This window comes from Ursus arctos, unplaced genomic scaffold (assembly GCF_023065955.2).
Source record: "Ursus arctos isolate Adak ecotype North America unplaced genomic scaffold, UrsArc2.0 scaffold_19, whole genome shotgun sequence".
Taxonomy (NCBI): domain Eukaryota; kingdom Metazoa; phylum Chordata; class Mammalia; order Carnivora; family Ursidae; genus Ursus; species Ursus arctos.
The window spans coordinates 3,378,227-3,400,986 of NW_026622863.1; the positions used below are offsets into that span (position 1 = coordinate 3,378,227).

At 48.0% G+C, this 22,760-nt stretch overlaps 1 protein-coding gene across 1 annotated transcript; it reads left to right on the top strand.

The window, feature by feature from the left end:
* Nucleotides 1-11: 11 nt before the first annotated feature.
* Nucleotides 12-16,833, top strand: EMC8 (ER membrane protein complex subunit 8). Its single transcript, XM_026494655.4, has 5 exons — nt 12-483; nt 8,023-8,099; nt 14,985-15,054; nt 15,781-15,875; nt 16,375-16,833. The coding sequence occupies exons 1-5, from the start codon at nt 253-255 to the stop codon at nt 16,532-16,534; spliced, it is 633 nt and encodes a 210-aa protein (XP_026350440.1). The 5' UTR covers nt 12-252; the 3' UTR covers nt 16,535-16,833.
* The last annotated feature ends 5,927 nt before the right edge of the window (nt 16,834-22,760 follow it).

Sequence of the window (22,760 nt, forward strand, 5' to 3'; positions counted from 1 at the left end):
GACACCGCTTTACGGCGGCGCCCGGCCAGAAGTGCGAGTGGAGATTGAGGCGGGCGCGTCGGCTTTTCCCGGGTGGGAGTCGTTGTGTGAGGAGCCCGCAGTCGGGCCGGGCCGTTGTGGGCCGCCGCGGGCCTCGGGGCCGGGCCAGACAGCCGCCGCCTCCTCCCGCTTCTCCGCTGAGGCGCCGCGCGGCCGGGCGGAGATCCAGGCCTCAGCCGGTGCCGGGGCCTCCGGGGCCCTGCCGGGCTCAGCATGCCCGGGGTGAAGCTGACCACCCAGGCTTACTGCAAAATGGTGCTGCACGGCGCCAAGTACCCCCACTGCGCCGTCAACGGACTGCTGGTGGCCGAGAAGCAGAAGCCGCGCAAGGAGCACCTGCCCCTGGGAGGCCCGGGCGCCCACCACACCCTCTTCGTGGACTGTATCCCCCTCTTCCACGGCACCCTGGCCCTCGCCCCCATGCTGGAGGTGGCCCTTACCCTGGTAAGTGCGGGAAGGGTGGCCTCCCCTCCTCTCGGAGTCTGCGGGTGAGGACATTGGCTTCCGGTCCGTCCTAGCTGGACGCGCCCCCCCCGCTGCGGTCGCCGTGACGAGAGGGACCGCGTGCCCCGCGGGCGCGGGGGGAATGCTCCGCACGGGGCATCTGATGGAGCACAGGCCGTGGCGGGTGCTCTTAGGGGCGCGTTAGGTAACGAGTCACGTTCACTTCCTTAAACGCGTAGCGTTTTTAGAAATAAGCCGCCGCTAAGGGGGGCCGTGGCTCCGCAGCGTTTCTGTCGGGGATTTGGATGTGTGGGGACTTAGACGCTGGAGCTTTGTTCCCGCGCACCGTCACCGAGCACCTATCTGGTCTGCCGCGGGTGTAGACGCTGTGGTTCTAGGGACCTTAGTACTCCGCACCCCCAGAGTCAAGACACGTTTAGGAAGGTAGCGTTGACGTGGCGGGCGCTGGTCCCCTTGAGTGTGCGTGAGCGCTGCGTAAGGAGAATGTTCCCGTCCCCGCTAATGATTTAGCTGCACTGCAGCTTGGGGTTAAGTTTACTTACTTATTTTAAGTAAGCACTGTGCCCAGCGTGGGGCTCGAACTCAGCACCTCGAGATCAAGAGTCGCGCGCTCCACCGACTGAGCCAGCCAGGCGCCACCTAGAATGCATCCAGGGTTTCAAACGCTAAAAACTCCCTGTGACATTAGGAAGACCTTTCAGCCACCGCTCTGAGGTGTCTACTGGAACACTGCTTTATTGCAGTGCGTAGGGGAGAGTTTTAGCATACAGATCAGCTGGCTGGTAACTGAGTTCTGGACAGTGGCTTCTGGGTATTGGTGATCGGTGGAAGGAAAAAAGGCCACTTGTAAGTTCCACCGAGTTGTTAAAATCAGGGGAACATAAACTGTAACTTCAGAGCTGCCTCAGTACCTGAGTTGAGATACTGTTCACTTTTCACTTAAATATAAGCTATTATCCTAAAAAAAAGTTCATAGAAAAAGTAATAAGTGTGAGGTGTAGGTAGAGATCCTTTGTCTGTACTTCACACAAAGTGAAATGAACCAGTTTCATAATTCACCTAATTATGACACCCATGTAAGCAGGAAGTACCCAGGGGCAAACGGTCCTGCCCTAAGGTTACTGGGCACATCTTTGAGTGCCTGTTAAACTAAGCCAGCCATTGTATGAATTTCATCTTTATCATCTCTGGAGAGGACATGAGTGAGACGTAGATATTTAGAAAATCGGTCATTTTTGCTCTTGAAGAAATGTGCTGTCAGTACCAAATCATCACTAGGGTGTGCATGTGTATGTTTTAATGCAAATTTTTTCATCCAACTGCCTTAATTACTTTGTTCTCAGGAGAATTGCAGGGTGATTGGATATGTGAAGTGTAATCAGCTTGCAGGGAACTAGATTTACCAGGAGCATTAATGCAGGATTATTCAGTTTTCCAACAGTGGGCCAGGCCTGTGCTGGGGGAGGGCTATGGCTGTGAATCACAACTCCTGCTTAGCACTTGAACTTACAGGAAGCAGAAAGTACAATACCAAAGAATAAGTGCTATATGTGGGCTCAAGCAGAAAGTGGTGAGAGGTACATAGCTAACCCAGGCTTCCAGAGTGGGGAGAGACAGGCTGCCTGGAGAAATGGACATGCAAGGAGTGACACAGAGGGCCAGCCATAGTAATGGGGGGTAGAGGGGTGGGTAGGGAGAGGTGAAGGGAGAGCATTCAAGGCAAAGGGACCAATGTTTGCAAAGACCAGGAGAAAAGGGGAGGGCGGCTAGAGTGTAAAGGGACCAGGGGCAGAGAGAGGTGAGCAGTGGACAGATTGATCATACAGCAACTTGCAGATCACACAAAGAAGTTGGGGCAGCATCATGAGGACAAAGGGAAGCCACTGGAGGAGAGGTGCACAGCTGGATTTGTATCCCAGAGTGATCACTCCAGCCTGCAGCAAGGAGACAGAGTGCATACAAGACCAGAGGCAGAGAGGTGGCCTACACTGAGTGCAGTGTGGATGCAGAGGAGACAGGTCAGAGGGAATCAGGAGTAAGAATCCCCAGGACTTGGTGACTAATCATATGTGGACATAGAAGGAAACAAGGGAGACACCTCAGTGTCTGATTTATGCATTGGACGACAGTGGTACCATTTATTGAGGGGGAAATGATGATGTGGTGTTGAACGTTGAAAAATGGGTCTGGAGTTTAGAAGATGGATGGGCCGGAGTCACAGATTGAGAATCGGTAGCTTCTTAAATGACTGTTGAAGCTGGAGAGCAGGCCATATTGGCAGGGCAGCATGTGGAATGCGGAGGGAGCTATGGACAGAAGCCTGAGGAACTGTGTTTCTGCGGGGTGGTTGGAAGAAGAGTCGGGCAAGCTAGCCGGGGAGTAGCCAGAGGGGAGAGGTGTGTTGCATTAAATCCATTTGAAATCTTACCAGAAATATCTAAGCATCTTAAAGACAAACTTGAACCTTAGTTGGAATTGTCAAATTACTACTACCACTTCTCATTCTTAAGTACCTTTATAGAGTTAAAGCGTTATGTTACTATTATAAGGTATAAATGCAATACTTGAGGGAATTAAAAATATGAACTATAAACAACTGTATTAGAGTTACCTTTACATGAATTTTCCCTGAGGAGCAGAGCTGCCTCCCAAACCACTTCCTAAGGAGGGAAGATGCCCAGAGGAGACCTTGACTCTTAAAATGGCCCACTGCCATCATCCTGTTAAGGGAGAGGGGCACTACACGAGGCCCTGTTTTGGTCTTGCTCCCCCATGTCACTCCTTCAGCCCTTATTCTTAGCTTGCAGCACTTCCTGAGACTTGCCCATCAGTGTTAGAGGCACCGGTCCTGCAAAGTTAAGTCCAAACTACAGTCTCTGCAACTTTTTTTTTTTTTTAAGTGCGCTCCACACCCAGCATGGAGCCCAACTCAGGGCTTGAGCTCACAACCCTGAGATCAAGACCTGAGCTGAGTGAGATGAAGGGTTGGACACTTAACCGACTGGGCCACCCAGGTGCCCCCATCTGAAAAATTTTTATTACAATTAAGGTATTTATGTTTGTCCCATTCAGCTTTTGACTTAGCAACGTTATAACGTGAAGGCAATGAAAAAGCTCAGCATATTGGAGCCGTAGTTTATCAGTATATCAGCTATGGTAGATGTGATTTTACTAAGGCTTCTAAATCCATGAAACTGTATAAATGAGGCTTTATTTTCATGGCTTTTTTCTATTCGAGGAATTTCATATTATAGTTATTTTTAGTAAGGGGGAAAGAGTGACTTGATATGCAGTCCATCAAAGGGCAGCATCAGATTCCTTTGAAAAGCTTTTCATTATAATTTTCCATTTTAAAAATAAAAATCCTTGCATTTCTGGGTGCTTTTTGTTTTTTTGTTTTTTTTAAGTACTTATGCCTGTATTTTATCCTTATAACCCTTTGACGTAGGTAGTGACGGAATTATTTCTAATAGCAAAAACCCATAAAATGTTAGCAGGAAAATTAGCGTAGATCTGCTGTTTCTGTAATCCCTTTTTGTCCTTTTCCTCTCGTTGATACCTGGTTCTGTGGAGTAGCTTTTGATTACATTCTACCAAGATGACGTTCTTATTTGCCACTTGGTCTGATCACCTTGATTTCAGCCCAGAATTCTTTCTGCTGCCTCCGTGTGTGTGACTTCTCTGTGCTCATGTGCATGGGCTGCTACCTTCTAGTTCTTTCCTAGGCCCCCTACTTGTTCTGCCCCGTGTTATCTCCAGAACTTTCACGTGCTAGCCTGGGAGAGGGAGACAGCTGCTCTGGGTCCTCTTTTCGGTTCTTCCCTCTGAATTTCACCCTCTTCCCATCCCATTTACCTCCAGAACTCTTCTTTACATGGCTCCAGCTCCTTCCTGTTCCATAGAAAAACCAGCATCCCACTTGGGAGGGAGCTTTTCTTCTCAGTGAATCCAGCAAGCCCTCTCCTTAGTCTCCCAAGACCTTCTTGTTGCTGCAGACAGCAAGGCTCACAGACACCCTCAGCTTTTAAGTGACAAGTGTGGGAGTGACGCCCTCCTCAGAGTGGCTCTTACCAGTTCTCTCTTACCTGCTTTGTGGCGATGGCGTAGTCACATGAGGTTGGTAATGGTGCTTTGAAAATTACAGTGTCACACGTGCAAATGCTGGCAGGTTTGCAGAAAGAAGCTGGTTTCTTTGTGCAGAGCTGAACTGGGAATGAACGAGTACGGCCTGGTGCCTTTAGTAGTTCTCTTGTGTATCTGAGATGGAATGAGCCAGAAAGGCACTGGACAGAGGGTGGCGGGCTTATGCACGGTAAAAGTGTCCTCCTTCCCCTCTGGAAGGCAAAAGAAACCACGAAGCAAATGTGAAATTTGGACCCTATATGCAGAGTCAGTTGTACTAACTTGGCATCAGGTTTCAGATGTCGGTCCTGAACTGCGGCCTTTGTTTGGATTGTTCACAGGGTGTGCGGCAGGAGAGCAGGGAAGGTGCAAAATGGATTTGCAGAGACTCGGACAGCTGCTCATTCTTTTGCCTTGACCTGTCCCACTTGGGCACAAATTGACTTGACTGAGCAAGCTGCCTCTTAAATCCACTAAAGCTTTTCATTAATGAGCTCTTTGGGCTTTCTGCAGGATTCTGAAGCCCCTCAAGACCTGCCCACTCCATCCTTGCCTCCCCCGCTCACTCTGCTCGCTGTCTGCTTACCAACTTGGACCCCACTCCCAGTCACTCTCACCCAATGAGGTCCGGTTCCACTTTGGAAAGTATCGAAGAAAATGCTTCCATCTTATTGAAAACTTGTTCACCTGACCTCTGCGGGCTCTGGTGCCTGGTGGGAGTCCTCAGTCAGTTCTACATCCACCCGTTTGTGTTTTTCATGTTTCAGTTGTGTGTCTATCTGGACAGCTGTGGACTTGCTGTACATGCCCATCACAAGCATCCTTTCAGGGGAGCCTGGCTGGCTCAGTTGGTTAAGCTCCAGCTCTTGGTTTCGGCCCAGGTCATGATCTCATGGGTTGTGGGATCAAGCCCCACAGTTCCACGCTCAGTGGGGAGTCTACTTGGGGATTCTTTCCCTCTGCCCCTCCCACTGCTCATGCACACTCGCTTGCTGTCTCTAAAATTAATCTTAAAAAAAAAAAAATCCTTACAGTTAACTTGGTTGTCCTTGTTTGAATCATTCAAAACTTTTAAAACCAAGCCAGAGCTCTTGTGACCTGGTTTGGTTTTGGGACAGTCTCTTCAGAGAGTTCTACTAGAAGTTCAAGGTCATGACACTATTTTTCTGCTGGAATTGGTTAGGCCCTTATGTTTGTCACAAGAATCACCTTCACATCGGGTACTTTCTGTGCTCCCTGAGCATAGATGCAGGGTGATACCATGTGCATCTGCTGGGGTACAAGTCTTGAACTGTTGCCTCCAGCCCAGGAAAGGATCTGGAAGCAGCTTAGAGTGCTCACTAAAGACAGCTCTTGGAGTGGTCAGAACAGCAGCAAGTAATAATCCTTATTATATTAAATGTACCTGTAGTCAGCCAAAAATGGTCCCCCAGAACATCCGCATCCTAATGCTTGGAACCCATGACTACCTGACCTTACTTGGCAAAGGTACTTTGCAGATGAGATTAAGATAAGGATCTTGAGGCGGGAAGATGAACCTGGATTATCTGATGAGCCCCATGTAATTACAAGGGGTCTTAGAAGGAGATAGGAAAGGCGAGGTCAGAGAAAGGAGATGTGACAATGGAAGCAGAGGTCAGAGTGATGTGGCCACTGGCCAAGGAATGTGGGTGACCTCTAGATGGTGGACGAGACAAGGAGCGGATTCTGCCCTAGAGCTTCCAGAAGGAATCAGCCCTACTGACTCATCTATCTATATATCTGTCTGTTTATTTTAAAATTTTTATTTATTTGAGAGAGAGGGAGAGAGAGCACAGAGGAAGAAGCAGACTCCTTGCTGAGCAGAGGGTGCCATGCGGGGTTTAATCCCAGGACCCTAAGATCAGAACCTGAACTGAAGGCAGACGTGCTTAACCAACTGAGCTACCCAGGCACCCTTATGCTGACCCATTTCAGACTTCTCTTTAGTTCTGACTCTGGATAAAAGGACAAGCCTCACCAGAGAGCCAGGAGAGGGATGCCCAAGAGGTCAGCGAGGACACACTCAAGACGCTGGTCTTTGAGTAGAAGCAAAGGCTGAGGGCTGTGCTAAAGGGGAGGCTGATCTGTGGGTTTGAGGTCAGGGAGTGGGGCAGATGCCAGATTTTAGAGCTAGGCTATGACCTTTGGTGCTACAAAGAGACAGGTTTAGAGGAAAAGGAAAGAAATTGCCACTTAAAGCAGCAACAGAAAGTTTCTGGAACCCATTCCTTTAAGAGGTGATAGAAGCAAAATGTAAGTGATTTCCGAGTAATTTGTAGCAAAGTTACAGTGAAAAGAGCCATTGTAAATATTTTGGAGACATAGCCCTAATCTTTTGGGTGGATGACCAAAACATCTAATTGGTTCAATGAGCCTTGGTTTTGACCCAATATGGTAATTCGCGAGCTCTTAGGAGGCCAGAATTATTATTCTAATCCTTGTGCAAGCCAGGGAACCTTGGACTGTAACCCTCTGGGAAGTCTGCTTTTAGTCATAGGGAACACCGCTGAGTCCCAAACCAGAATTCAAGAAAAAAAGCAATACAGCTGTGTTTTTTAAAAAAGAAAAGAAGAGTATTTTTAACTAGTTAATTTGCTATAGAAAATCAGGATTAATTTTATTTCCTCTTCTGAAAACTGAGAATAGAATTTATCGCAGTATATTATTAAAATTCCATTATGGCAAAACAGTTAGGATGACCTTTTGTTGTTTTTAATAATGGCAGAAAGCTAAATCTTATGCGGGAAGAGTGGCATTATAAAACGGACAAAAACTTTGACAGGGAATTGAGTGGGAGAGAGAGTGTGTATGCACGCCTGTGTACACATCTGTGTGCCTGTTTAGCCCATACACTGGCACGAAATGGTTCTCATGGTTTGTTGCTAGGAATACAGAAGTTTAAATATAATATAACAAGACTTAGTTTCAAGAGACCGAGGTCCCCATTCTGGTTCTGCTCTCTGGCTGCGCAAACTTAGGGCAGCTCTGAGCTTTAGTTTGCTTATCTGTGAAGGATTGACTTCAGTGAGCTGAAGGCTTGCTCAAGCCCCTGACTGCCTCTATTCTTTATATCTTAAGAGCAGGTGGATAAAGATGGCCCCACCTCCCCACGGTGCTGCACCGGTACAGTGTGTGTGGGCACTGGGGCCCCTCAGTGAGGGTGAGGCCACATTCTCCTGTGTTTTCTGTGGCCTCCCACAGATCGTGGACAGTAAGCTGGTGTGACCTTTCTCCTGGGGAAGAGGATTCAGGGATTATACTGTGTCTTGTCCCAGCATTGGGGGGTAGTGGGGCAGTGTCTCCTGTGTTTATTGAGAGGTGATATTTAAGGGAAAATCATTCATCTTTTCTTCCCAATTTCTGTTTCTCTTTCAGATTGATTCATGGTGCAAAGATAATAGCTATGTGATTGCTGGTTATTATCAAGCTAATGAACGAGTCAAGGATGCCAGGTATGTCTATGCAAGAACCCTGTGGTCTGAAAGCATGATCATGGGACACACCATCTCTGATGTGCCTTTTGACCTTCTGTAGGCTCTGTGAGAACAAAACTTCTCCCCGCCTTTGTGCTTGTTTATGGTGTTTGTGGGGAACTGTGGTGTGGATAATTCCAAACAACAGAAATTCCATCATTTAAATTAGTTCGGGATTGTGTTTTGTATCTTCTTTATTTTGCCTGAAGGGAGTTCATAAAATGAAAGCAATGGTCAGGGGCCTCTGATTTCTGTCCCAGCTAGGAATGGTGTAGGGCAGAGCATTAGGAAAGAATAGTGCTTTCTTTGGGGACAAATAAAACAACTTAGATTTGGTGCTCTTAGGGTCTGATACCATGATGAAGATATAATGCTGGCAGCTTCCTTCATGTGGGCCTCTGGTTCTCACTGAGCAAAGCTGAGAACTTTGTTTTCGTTCTGCCTTAGTCTCTGTCTCAACAGAAAAGCCGATCACACCCTGGAATTCGGATGATTTGAGGAGGGCTCATCAGTGGGTTGTTTCCTGAGGTCTGGGAAGTATGTACCCACAGAGGGTAGTGCTATGACAGAAGGTGGTACCATCCCTGGGCCTGAAGGGACGGGGAGGGAGGAGTGCGGCAAAGATGTCCACCTCAGAGGAAGCCCTGCCTTTTGGTTTTGGGAGAAGTCGAGCAGCCACCCTGCTGTGTATGACCAGACAGGGAAAGCCCCAGAAGAATGGCCACCCTGACCTCCTTGTGATTTCCTCCGGCCAGAAGTCAGGAGCAGGTGGGAGGTGGTCTGCACGGCCCTCTCATGCTCTCCTCACGCTGTCAGATAGAGCCATCTGACTCCAGTGTCCAGGCAGCTGGGGGCTGCTGTGGAGGACCCCAGACCAGAACACCACCTGGGGTTCTGAGTACTTGCTCAGCATAGACGAGCGGCTAGACTCAGTAGTGTGTTTGGAAATACACAGTAAGCTGGTGCCTGAGTGCTGCTGTCGACACAGCGCAAATGCACCCGTCAGGACTCAGAAGGAGGCAGGGTAACTGGCGAAATGCTGGGCTCCAAACGACCCCTGTTAAAGGCCCTGTTTGGAGGAACACACACAGGGCGTCTGTGATCGCAGGACCCAGTACTCTTACCAGCCTCGCTCCCTCTAGGACCCCCTGTCCATTTGATTCTGTCCGCCGCCCGCACACAGATGACTCCATGGCTGCGCCGCCATCTCTGATCCAGAGCCTGTTCACAGGGCCCTTGTCGGTGTTGGGCTTTGTTACATGAAAGACTGACCCCGGGCCAGGCTTTGCTGAGCAAAAGCTAAACACTCTTGGCCTTTGCCCTCAGGTTGCTGGAATGAACATGAAAGCTGTTGCCAGCCCAGGACTGCAGTGCCAGACTGGGGGCCACATGCCCTGAGGGTGGTGCGCAGGCTGTGACTGCAAGAGCAGTGAGGAACTCCTCCTTTAGGACGACCAGAGAAGCCCTCAGGGAGATGTGTCATTTGAATGCCCAGGGGCGGGCAGGGTCTTGTCAGGTGCACGCGTGGAGAGCAGGAGGGAAGAGCGTCCGGAGAGGGAGCAGCGTGAGGTAGACACCGGGTGGACTTTCGAACTCCACTTTCTAAGTGCTGGGGAGCTGTCCTTGGAAGGAGGGTTCCCTGAACCGAGCAGTTCTTGGCCGCAGCTGCTCTTGCAGAAAGGCGAGGAGACCAGGCAGGAGGTAACGGCACCAGTTTGTCGAGTGTAGATACCTCCCTTTCCTCCCACCGCACCCCAAATCCCCACCTCATGCGGTTGCCCCAGATGTATGTGCATGGCTCTCACCTGTGTGCCTCATTTGCCTCCGTCTTCCTGCCTCTATTTGGACCTCATTCCAGCCCAGCCCAGCCCAGAATTCTCCTACCCAGAGAATTTTTATGCTGCTCAGAACTTCTAGACTTTCCTGGTTCCTTCATCTGCTCTGCTCAGGGGTTTTGCATTCCCCCATCAATGTCTGTGTTTAACTGCCTACTAACAGGCCCTTGTCTGTAGGGGGATTATATATGAGCTGGGGGACAAGAGTGCCCAGTCACCCTTGAGGCCCTTCTGATGAATCTCTGCTGGACTTGGGGATTCAATCCTCACAGTGTGTGTGTGCCATTGCTATGTTAGGATTTACTGGCGTCGTCCTGTCTAACCCTCACAAGGACACTGAGGTGAAGAAAGTCTAGCCAGAGATGGTCACTGCACAAAGGCCACACAGCTTGGAAGCTCAGGAGCTGAGATTATGCTAATTTCCTTCTTCAGTATTATTTGCCTCTACCTGGAGAAACTTCACTTCTCTCTCAGCCAGACTTAGCTAAAAATTTGCTCTTCTTTTAGAAATATCAGCTGATTGGGACACCTGGGTGGCTCAGTTGTTTAAGTGTCTGCTTTCAGCTCAGGTTATGATCCCGGGGTCCTGGGATCGAGCCCCACATCAGGCTCCTTGCTCAGTGGGGAACCTGCTTCTCCCTCTGCCTGCCGCTCCCCCTGCGTGTGTTCTCTCTCTCTCTGACAAATAAAATCTTTTTAAAAAATCAGCTGATTAATAGTGTCTGACAACTTGAGCCTTAGAACCAGGTAGACGTGGATTCAAATGGTAGGTGACTTACTGATTTACCTCTTGGGCCTCAGTGGTCCTATCTATAAATAAATGGTAGTAAAAGCTCATGCCTCAGAAATTGGTCTTGAGGACAAAGTGAAGCAACATACACCATGTTTAGCTTTGTGCTTGTTTCAAAGTAGGGGCTGGTACTGTTACTAGTGCTATGGTTACTTTTTTCAAAAAAGGATCATTCAAACAAACTATTGGGACTACACCAAAATAAAAAGCTTTTGCATGCCAAAGGAAACCATCATCAAAACAAAAAGGCAGGCTAGTGAGTGGGAGAAGATGTGTGCAAGTGATATATCCCATAAGGGGTCAATATCGAAAATACATAAAGAACTTACACAACTCAACATCCACAAAAAGCAAACAATAAAAAATGGACAGAGTACCTGAATAGACCTTTTTCCAAAGAAGACAGACAGCCCAAGAGACGCGAGAGAGAGGAAGCTCAGCACCACTGATCATCAGAGAAATACCTATCAAAACCACAGTGAGATGTCCCCACGCACCAGTCAGAATGGCTAGAATCAAAAACACAAGAAATACCAAGTGTGGGTGAGGACATGGAGAAAAAGGAATCCTCTGCACTGTTGGTAGGAGCACAAATTGGTTCAACCTCTGTGGAAAACAGTATGGAGGTTCCCCAAAAAGTTAAAAATAGAAATATCATATGATCCACTAATTCCACTAATGGATATTTAACCAAAGAAAATGAGAATGGAAACACTAATTAGAAGATATATGCACCCCTGTGCTTGTCATAGCACTCTTTATAACAGCCAAGGCATGGAAGCAGCCCCCGGGACCGTCCGTGCATGAACGGACATGGAAGACGGGTGTGTGTGTACATAGACTAGTACTCAGCCCTGAAACAAGATCTTGCTGCCGTTTTTGACAATATGGATGGACCTACAGGGTGTTGAGCTAAGTGAGGTAAGTCAAGACAAGAGAAAGACAATACCATATGATTTCACCTATATGTGGAATCTAAAAAACAAACCGATTCTTGGGGTGCCTGGCTGGCTCCGTCGGTGGAACGTGTGCTTGTGAGTTCAGGCCCCACGTTGGGTGTAGAGATTACTTAAAAGTAAAAATCTTTGAAATAGACATAATTAATTAAATTAAAAAGGCCATTAACTACAGACAGGTCGCCAGATGGGAGGTGTGTGGGGAGAGGGGGGAAATAGGTCAAGGGGATTAAGAAGTACAAACTTCCCTTGTAAATGAGTCACAGAGATGAAAAGTACAGCGTAGGAAAAAGTTTAAAAAAAGATCAGTGAATATTTTATGTTATAAAAAGAAATGTAAGGTGCTTGTAACAGTTTTGCTTATTTACTAAACTTCAGGTCATTATGTCAGGTTTTATTATAGCACTTCCTAATTGCTGGGGTTTTGCTTTGTGATTTGCATTTCGCGTGGGTAAATGTCAGTACCAGGCACAGCGCCGTGGTCTGAGGTTAGACACTCAATAAAAAGCTTTTAAATCAAGAATGGAGACCTCAGTTCAAGCACATGCCTAGCTTTGTGCTGTTTGGGCAGGTGATGGGCAAAGTGGTCTCTTTGTCCAGGTGCCTTCAGTTTTATTTGACCACTGAGTCTTCACAGGAACAAAGAGTAGACACAGTCTAGTAAGCCAAGTAGTGACCTTACTGACATAATATGACAGTCCTACATTAGGAATGCAGTTAGGGCTGGGCGAGGTAATGAGACGAAGTGCATAATACCAAAAAATGCAAACAAAATTGGCGGTTCTTTCAAATACTTTTTCGGTTTATTAACTACAATTTTTTAAACCTTTTTGAAAAGAATGTAGGGGCATTGGGTGGCTCAGTCGGTTAAATCTGCCTTCGGCTCGGGTCATGATCCCGGGATCCTGGGATTGAGCCCCACATCAGGCTCCCTGCTCGGTGGGGAGTCTGCTTCTCCCTCTCCTTCTGTCCCTCCCCGCCCCTGCTCATGTTCTCTCTCTCTCAAATAAATAAATAAAATCTTTAAAAAAAATTTTTTTTTTTAATTTGAGTTCTTGGGCATCTGAAGTGGTAGTTCTTGTATTTAGTGAATGTTTCTTGGCGCCCTTCCTGATAAAAGTCACCAGCTACCATGATCATCATAAATGTTAGGATGATAGTTTTCTAAGTTTCTTTATGGCAGATGCTTTATGCACGTACTGACTTCTTTTCCCTTTGCACATAAGGTGTGAGTGAGCTAGGGACACCAGTGTGTGTCATCCACATTTCGTGGATGAACAGGCAGGCCTCCATGGCTCCAGTCCTGCTCCTTGCCATTCGCCTTCTGAGCCATGGGAACCGCGCACCTGCCGGCTCCTGGTAAACACAGCGCAGTTCTGCTGTCCCTTAAAGAGCTTTCCATGGTGGCCTGGGGGACAGGAGCCCCTGGGGCCCTTTCTCTTTGACGCTGCTTTGTTGTTTCATTTTTCCTAACCCTGCAGACTTATAATCAGCACATCACTACAGAGTCTCAATTTTGAACATAAAAATAGAATAATTAGATAAAATAGTTCATTTTCATAAAACATACTAATCTGCCCTTTTTTTTCCAGCTCGATCACAGCATAATTGTATAGTGTGTTTCCTTAAGTAAACCCACAGTTATCAATGTATCTTTATGGCTGTTAAAATATACTTGGATTGGTCCTTGCTTCAAAAAGCTGAGGCTCTCATTGTGCTAGGAAGATAAGATGCACAAAAAGACAACTGCGTGCCCAGGATTAGGTGTTAAAGCCCTTTAGGAATAAACAGGACGTAGAGACAGGACCAGTGGATCCCTTCTGAGGCAGTTTGGCAAAACCTCCCATAGAGGATGGTGTTTTGTGGGCATTAAAGATGGGAAGCGATTTAGGAAGCAGAAACCAACATGAAAGGCTATCCCAAACAGGGAACAGTGTGAGTGAGAGGGAGGAGCGTGTGAAGGAGACAGTCTGGAGACCATTCCACTGAAATTTAAGACGCGCAAAGGACTTCTTTGAGTAGGAACGGTAGCTAGGTCCACACGGAGAAGGGCCTGGATCTCCCAGGCCGTGAACAGTGGGCTGTTAGATCACAAGCGGTGGTGAGCAGCAGGGAACAGGATGGAAATTTCATTTTAGGAAAATTGATCTAAAGAGAGGTTTCAGGATACATGAAATAAAAAGAGCCTAGAAACTGAGACCGGTTAGGAAGCAATTTTAGAAACCCAAGCGTGGAGTGATCGCCTGAACACAGCGGATGGCAGGGTGAACCGAGGAGGTGGCAGGGAGAGGGTCTGCAGCACCTGGGGAGGGACCAAAGAAGAGTGGCAAATCAGAGAAGCTGCTGGCTGCCTGGACACAGGAGGCTCCAGCTGGGTGGCCAGGGATGGTGGGGGTGCTTGGCAGAGCGCCAGATTGCAGTGTGGTGACAAAGTGGCACCAAGGGTCAGGACTGTCAGCTTATTAAAGATTAAGGTGTATTAAAGTTTAAGAAACATGGTTGAAAGGAGTGAGGTTGGACAGGGGCTAAGGGGATCCAGTTAAATAATGCTTTTCCTAAGAAGGGAGAGACTGGCTCAAATTTGGCACCAGAGCAGGGGCCACTGGGAGGAGAGAACATAAAGGAGGCCCCCGAGGAGGAGGCGTACGTGAGGGGCCTGTGGACGCGAGGAGGCCTCTGCCTGAGATAGGATCAAAAAATAGCTGGGGGTGGGGGGTAGCACAGGGATGATGTGGGAGTCTCTCTGGTTTGCAAGTCATCATTTATCAAGGTTGGGATGGGCCAGAGCCCATGATTGAAGCCTGGCAAGCATGGAGAAGATTTGGAATGGCCTAGGGATTTTCAAAATTAAAAGTCAAATGGGTCGATTGCCAGCAGCTAAGAGGTAGACAGAGTCCCTTTGCAAGTGTGCGATGGAGCAGCTGGCCCAAGAGGCGTCTAGCTTGGAGCTCAGAGGGTGGGTGGGTGCGCGCAGTGGGGATCTGCGGCCTCAAGGGGTGCTCTCTGTGGGGTTCCAGGGAGCCTTTCTGTTTAGAAGATGCCTCTTACAGAACGCACAGACCTGCTTTGCACTGTGCTCCCTGTTGCCCTCACGGCATTCCCTGTCCTTGGCACAAGTCCTTGGAGCCCACTGCAGTGACCCAGAGCCGCTCTAACAAGCATGAGGAGCACACAGGTTATTGGCGCTCCCCTTTGTATCAGTGCTTGTTAGCCCTTCTGTAGGGAGACCGTGCAAGATGGCAGAAGCTGGTTTGCAGTCAACTCACTGCCACGTCTTTTGCAGTCCAAACCAGGTCGCCGAGAAAGTGGCTTCCAGAATCGCCGAGGGCTTCAGCGATACGGCTCTCATCATGGTGAGTCCCTCTTGGGTGCCGTCGTGCTTTCTGTTGCCGAGCATCTCTCGCTGACATAGAGCTTTATCCCATGAGTGGTTTCTGCAGACGCTCCAGCAGGCCAGTGCTGCCCTCTGTGGTCTCCTCCCGGCTGCAGACTCAGAGTTGCTGAATCACAGGCGCAGTGTGAATGCCACGGCAGCCACGGCACGCGCCACGTCTCCATGGCGGGTAGGGAGTGGGGGCTCCGCTCAGCGGTTCTCAAAGTGGGGTTCTGTGCCAGCAGCATCCGCACCACTTGGGAACTTGTCAGAAGTGCAGATTCTCAGGGCCCAGCAGGCTGCTTTAATAAGCTTCAGGCTGATTCTGACGCACGCTCAAGTGTGAAAGCCGCTGAATTAGCCAACAGCCCACAGGGAAGGAAGAAGTCAGGTAGACAGTAGCAAACATCAAAAGCCTTATTACACAGGCTCAGTTCAGACAGAATTCTAACAGGGAGGGAAGAAGTAATATTCAGAAGTTCCACTTGGAAAAATTGTGGTACTTAGCATTTATTCTGCATAACACACAGGGAACCTTAGACCACACTTGAGGTGTGATTGCACGCGTCGGATTTGCAGTGTCTGCGCACTATGAGGCGGATTTCTGTCTGCGCCACGAGGAAGTACCTGAGGATTTCCAGAAACGTGCCGGTTGTCAGCTCTTTGTTAGCTCTGTTCACGAGTGCATCCTTTGTCTTGTGCGCAGGTAGACAACACTAAGTTTACGATGGACTGTGTGGTGCCTACGATCCACGTGTACGAACACCATGAAAACAGATGGCGGTGCAGGGACCCACACTAGTGAGTGCCATGCTCTTGCGATGACCTCTGTGCAGTATGCTGGGGGCTGTTCCCAGGCACCCAGCGCCCACAGGGACACTGGCCCCGGCCTTCTGTTTTTAAGTTGACATATTCTCCAGGGCAGTGTACAAACCTCATACAGAAATCATGCATGCTTCCTGGCTCCTGAGACAGCCTGAGTGTTACGCTCGAGTCTTCTGCCCCCCGCCCCAGGGCGCCACTCTCAGGCGTTTGCTTTGGTCATTTATAATCACTCGGAAGGCCTCCACCATCCCCCTCTAGCTTCTTCAGATTTTCATTTGGAGGGGGTCTCTTTCATTTCTTAACCATGCTGCATATTCTTTATGCACGTCTCTGTGTGTTTGAAACATGCGTGTTTGCTAGCATTCACAATTGTTTTCCTTTATACCACTGTTTGTGTGGCCAGTTTTCTCTTTACTCTGTTGGAAAGCCATCTGTTTTTCGCTGAGAGGCTGATCTCTCCTATTTCACCTCATAGTGATTACTGTGAAGACTGGCCAGAGGCCCAGAGGATCTCAGCGTCACTCCTGGACAGCCGGTCCTACGAAACACTTGTGGATTTCGATAACCACCTGGATGACATTCGGAATGACTGGACAAACCCAGAGATCAATAAAGCTGTTCTGCATCTGTGCTAGGGAGGGCTTTTAGTGACTGGTCTCTGGGCATTTCCACTACACTGAAGAAGAAAGCTATTTTTAAATGTAAATAAGATCTCTGCTAGCCTGTCTGGAAAGCTGACAGTTTTCCAAGATGGCATGTGCCCTGACAGAGGGCAGAATGTCCATCAGCCATCTTTCTACTCTAGAAGAGGTGCAGACTGTCCCAATCTGACCGTCCCTGTGGAGTCCTTCCCAGTTGTATGTTGCTCTAATCCTCCAAGTCAAAGCTGTTTCTGCTTGTCCCAGATTGTTCCTATTAAACAGTTTTAACCTTTTATAATCTGGAGAGAATACTTTTTAAGGTTTGTGAACTACCTTTAAAAGAAAAAAAGAAAAAAGCCCAGATATTATACTTGCATGAGTGTTTGTGAGTTTTCATCCTGTTTGGGTTCCTGTCGTCCAGTCCCGGGAGCAGGCGCGCGCTGCGAGCCGCCGTTCAGTGTCGGGAGGCTGTGGCTGTGAACAGCGCTGCCCCACGCCGGTCGGGCTCACGTAGCTGCCGCGACTACACAGTGGGAATAATGCCACTGTTGCCTGAGAAACCTCCATCGTTAAGGGTAAAAACAGACGCCACTCGTAACGGGGACTTGGATGGGAGAATAGTGTAATGCTTCTCAAGCAACCAGAAAGCTCGCAAACCTACGGAATCCGAACAGGGAAAATGGAACTGCGTTAAGATCTTTAAAAAGCAAAAATCAGTCCCAACTCCTAACTCACTTCATGATTATCTTAAATGGTTCTAATCTGTGTCCTCAAAACAATTGTTTCTTTTGTATTTGAAGCAACAAAAGCCAAGTAAAACTTAGACTTCCCAGGTTTTACAGAGTACTGTGTAATGTGTATAGTTGGAACACTGGGTCAGGCTTTTTAACGCAGTCCTGGGAGATGATGGGGAGACTTTGTGGTTCTGCTGCACTGCTTTCTTTCCTAGATGAGTCCTTTTCTCTGCCCTTTCTTCAAACACATCTTCCCTGTAATTTTTGAAGCTGGTGTTACTTGGTGTCAGGACACGGATGGAGGGGTGATGGGTCAGCGTGCTCCGTCTTCCTCCCCTCTCTCACCTCAGACGCCCAGCCCGTCACAGATGGAGTGCAATGAGCAGTCTCGCCCCCACTGGGCTTTTGTGTGCTTCAGAAAGGGAGAAGGATCACCTCCAGCATTTACCACAAAGAAATGCGCTTTTCCTGGGATTAAAATGAGCGTGTGCTACCTGCAGCCCAAGGTCAAGGGCAGCTGGCAGAGCTATTCAGAATGAAGGTGTGGCTAAGGCTAGTTTGGGAGGCATTTTAAAGACCAACTCGTTTTCCCTCATTTTCACCTCTCTCTGGAATTCCTGTACTTGTTTTTCCCACCAGCTTCCCAGGAACGTTGTGCCACCCTCCAGTTCCGATTTCGGCCTAGAACCAGGTTCCCTTTCTATGGCTGAGTCAGGCTTAATGTTTTCAGAAGAATGCATGTTAAATATTCCAAAAGGAAGAATGTATCTTTAAAAAAATTAAAACATTTCCAAAGTGCAGGTGGCAGCTCCTATGTCCATGTAAAACAGCAGACGCCTGTACTGTTCTCCCCTGCCTCTTGCCTCCAGGCTTCACTGTGTGGTCTCTGGGCTGCAGGTTTCCTGGTCCTGAGAACCAGCTTCCTGTTTCCCTCCCGGGGATGAAAGTGAGAACCTGCCAGGTAGCTGCACATTCCTAGTCATACTCTGCCGTTTTATAGAAAAGACTTAAAGAACTGACACAAAGTATATTTGTATACTGAAAAAATCTTTGTCCATCAAAATGTTCCTAAATAGTTCTTTCTCACTTGAATCAAAGGGATCAGGGGGCATAGGGGTGTGTGTGGAGCTGCCCCTCAGAGCCAGCCACATGCTCAGAATCATTCTGGTGGACCTTGTCTCTTCTGTGGCACCCATCCAGTAAGAAATGAGCGGGACAGATAAATTATCAACAGATAAAAATGTCATTTCTATTTCTAACCACGGTCACCTTTAAGAACTGAGGACACTGAACCTGGAAAGTAGTCAGGAACTTCCCACCTAACAAAAGCAGCACGCTTGTAGGGGGAAATTGGCCTTGCTAATTCTAATTAAATTAGGTTGATTTAGAATGGAAAACAACTTAGAAATCTTGAGCAATTTAGATTTTCAAGTCTGTTTTCCCAGGATCTGGTATTTTTAAGCCACCTTAGTGTAAAAAGTCCTTGTGTAATTTTGAACAGCTTATTTCTCAAATATACTTGGAAAACCTATTATTCCTGCATATAGTGATTCCTAGCTATTAAGGAAAAATACTTGCTTCTGAAACTGCCCCTTTGTGGTATTGTATCCGTCTTACCCACTTCATGACATCAAGGAAGGTCGATGCAAGAAAAATAGCCACCAGGTTCCATCTCCATACCCTGCGGGCGTTTTTAGCCATTTTAGTGAAGAGAGCTGAGTATAAAGGTTGACTTCCGTTTTACTAATTGACATTCCTTGAGGCTTTCCATCAACTCAGTGCTTCGTAAACATTGGATTTTTTTCTCCAATTTAGAAGGCCTGGCAGAAAATGTTGGTTTGTGTTCCCCCTGCCAACTCTCAGGTAGGCGCCATAGTAATCTGACTTCACTTCCGTGTGCTTCAGAATCCAGGGGGTGACTCAACTATTTTTATCCTCATAATTTTTACTTGTGTCTTCTTAAAATGCCTAAGATCATCTTTGAATGGGATGCAAAATCTGATCAACTTTGCTATTTCTTAGAGTAAATTGCTGTTCTTCCAAGGATCTGTTTTTTTTCCTTACGGATTAACATCTTGGGGTGGACATTTCCTTACTGTGATCTGAAGATTTTTCTTTAGAATATGAGACCTCATCCAGCTTTAGAACTGCCAAGAATTGTGTTCTTAGTCTTTTGCTTTTAAAGCAGTGTGACGAGTGCCAGCAAAGCATCCACTTGAATTTGACTGGAGGAAACTTTTGGCCCAAACTTGTGTTGCCTTGCAAAGCAGAATAATGTAAACTATATTTAGTGCTGTCCAAACAAACGTTCCAGATACCATTAACAAACCTGTAAATAATTGCATTTCAGAATAATTGTGAAGTTCCGTGGGCAAGCCTCCTGGCCTGGCACGGCCCACAGTCGCTGGGGAGTCTGTCCCAAAGCAGGACACTGGCCAGTTTGCCAAGGACCCTGGGTGCACCTCGGGCACCTCGGACAAAGTGAAGCCTAAGGTGGGCAGGATTCGGTACCCTCCAGGTCCCCTTCTCCTCATTGGCCTCGTTACTAAGGACAAGTTGCTCATTTCTCAGCACTGGATTTTCTCAGAAAGGAGAATCTTCCTGTTGCCTCCGGCAGCACCTCACTCCCCGCTTCCTCAGTAACTCCAAAATGCAGCAGCGTCTGATCCCCGCTGATGGGAGGAGGTGTGTGGTAATAAGTCGTCCGAGGGCCAGGTGTGAATCCCAGCCTCACCGCCTCAGCTCTGCGGCTGTGAGCACGTTGTCTCTCGTGTCTTGTCTGAAACCTGAGGTGATAATGCCTGTCTGCAAGAGCGTCATGAAGACCAGAGGGAAGAGTGTATGTGCTAGCACTTCGAGGAGCACGTTAGGTCTCCATTGAAGGGAGTTCTTCACTGCTAATGTTTTAACCCTTCCAGGCCAGACCGAGAAGGAACTAAGTACTTACTTGTAGTAGACGTCCGTGTGCGGTCATCGAATGACTGGGTGAATGAATGAAAGCCTCCCGTCTCAAAAGATAACCACACCTCACATCTCCACAACACCTTTCCTTTACATTCACCTGCCCAGCTACCCTGTGATGCTTCAGGGTGTCATCTGCATTTTACCAGTGGGAACCAGGGCCCAGGTGCTCACGCGCATCTGCCTGAGACAGACCAGAGGAGAAGGGAAGGGGAGGCGAGGGCTTCAGGTGCAGCCCCTCTCCTGGGAGACCTCTTTCCCACTCCCCCTGGACTTCCTGCCCCCACCCTGGTGCTAACACATTTTCCTCCTTACTGTGACGTCAGTGTATGCTCACAGCAGAAAATCAGGAAGAAACGTAGTCACTCCTTTCCACCATTCTCCTGCCCCTCCTCCACAAAGACAAGGTAGAAAGCAGTCAGATCTGCAGGGATCACCTGGGCACCTTTAATGTTCTGGATATTGAGATGAAAAGAACTTGGAAGAGCTTTTAAGAGGTAGAAGGTGTAAATGCAAGTAAAATATTAGCAAATGTGTGCAGATCCCTGGGCCCAGACCCCAAGTATTCTTAAGAGCTTATTTGAGAAAGAGAGCCAGCACAAGCAGGGAGGAGGGGGGAGGGAGAGGGAGAGGGAGAAGCAGACTCCTGCTGAGCAGGAAGCCCGATGATATGGGTCCAGATCCCAGCACCCCAGGATCATGACCTGAGCCTAAGGCAGACGCTTCACCCACTGAGCCACCCAAGCGGCCCGAACCCCAAGCATTCTAATTCATTGCGATTCTGGGCCCGGAAGTTGACATTTTAGTCAGTAGATTCAAGCCACAGTTTTAAAAACCCTAGTCTCTGACCGAAACCTGTGCTTTACCACGAGGAATTTCAGATCCACAGAAATCCAGCGATTCATCCAGTGGTACCCAGACAGCCAGGGCCTGAGGCACTGGACCATCCCGCTGACCTCTCTGCAACTGCTAAATGCGAAAGGCAGCCGCTGCGAGCTCCGCGGCTGCATGGGCTCAGGCTGGCAGAACCCGGGCTCCTGCGCGAACTCCGTCGCAGCAGGAGGCTCTTTGATTGATTTCTCTTTTAAAATGAAAAAAATAAAATGGATTGCACACAGGATGCATGACATGTGTGCTTCCCATCTGGGCAGTACAAGCAGACTGAGGCCGACTCCCAGCTTTGGAACCATCTCAGAACCTTAGACCCAGGATGGTAGAGCAAGGTCACTGTCTTACACTTCTGCCTTCTGAGGGGTCTCACACGTCTTTAATTTTCAAGTTTGATCTCCAGTCCTGCGCTTCCCACTTCTAGGAGGCAACTTCATAGTGATGTAGTTTTGAATATAGGTGAGGTTAGTGGGGTGGAGTCTGGAGCCAACAACCAAGAAGGAATTGTTGAGGAGTCTTTGGTGCAAAATGGTGGTTTGTTAAAGCACGGGGATGGGACCCGTGGGCAGAAGGAGCTGCACCAGGGTCATGAGGAGTGGCCCATTATATACTTTCAAGTTGGGAGGGGTTTTGGGATAGCGTCAGTCTCGAAGGAATTTTGGAAGCAAAATTTCCAGGACCTTTAGCTTTTGTTGGGAAATGGTATTATCATTTGATAAAGCCTGAATCATGAGACCCTTCACATGTATCTGGGTGGGCCGTATGCTTGGGGGATGATGGCCAACACGTATCTTGGGGGGTTTAGAGATAAAGGAAGTTTCCAAAGGAATTTTTATACATTAGACTTACAGGAAGGGGGGTCCTCAGGCTAGGACTGCCTTTTGCCCTTAGCAAAGTATTGACATCCAGGCAATTGAGTCCCTAGAGGAATGTCACTGCCTGTTTCAAGGACTTGTCCATGGGCTGTAGATAGTAAGGAAATTCAATTTTATTTATATTTCCTTCTGCCTCAGCCTCCCTCAGTTTTATGGAGGGAAGGATGATGTCAGGTCTTCATGAATTATGGATCTCTGGAAGTTAGGAATTGATAAGAAAGCTTCTTCCTTATAAATCACTAGGACATGTGTAAACTGAGGGAGACTCCGGTCTTGCAGGATTGTGATCTCTTAGTTAATTGTTTGTTTTTCCTTTCCTTAGCTTTAGGGCAGCCAGGAGTGCCTGAGGAATATCAATCACATATATCGGGGGGGGGGGTTGTGGGGTGTCAGCTTCTGCTTTGTCCTCAGTTTGCTTTCTGTTCCCGCCTCAATAGTGAGACTCTCGTGTCCCAGGAGCCCCGTCCTTGTCCCTGCATATCAGGACACGCACACAGAGACCTATAGAAAAGGCACAAACCGAAAAAGCAAAATTGTCTGAAGTCTCGCCATTTTCTGAATATCTTTCTGATCACTTCTCCCTAAATGTCAGAGCTCTGTATTTTGGAATTCTGAAGTCCTAGATTTAAATTTTTTGAAAGAGATGTGCCATGAAACACTTTTATAGGATTGTAATTCATTATTTCTGGAACCCATACATTGCCCACTTACATTCATGTCCTAAATTCTCTGTATCCCCATCTGAGACATATTTGGCAAGAG

What these genes read in the sequence shown, in the direction of transcription:
- EMC8 (XM_026494655.4), top strand. Translation starts at nt 253, where the DNA reads ATGCCCGGGGTGAAGCTGACCACCCAGGCTTACTGCAAAATGGTGCTG. An exon ending in TGGAGGTGGCCCTTACCCTG is followed by an intron (nt 484 to 8,022) that starts GTAAGTGCGGGA and finishes TTTCTCTTTCAG; the next exon opens with ATTGATTCATGGTGCAAAGA. An exon ending in GAACGAGTCAAGGATGCCAG is followed by an intron (nt 8,100 to 14,984) that starts GTATGTCTATGC and finishes CGTCTTTTGCAG; the next exon opens with TCCAAACCAGGTCGCCGAGA.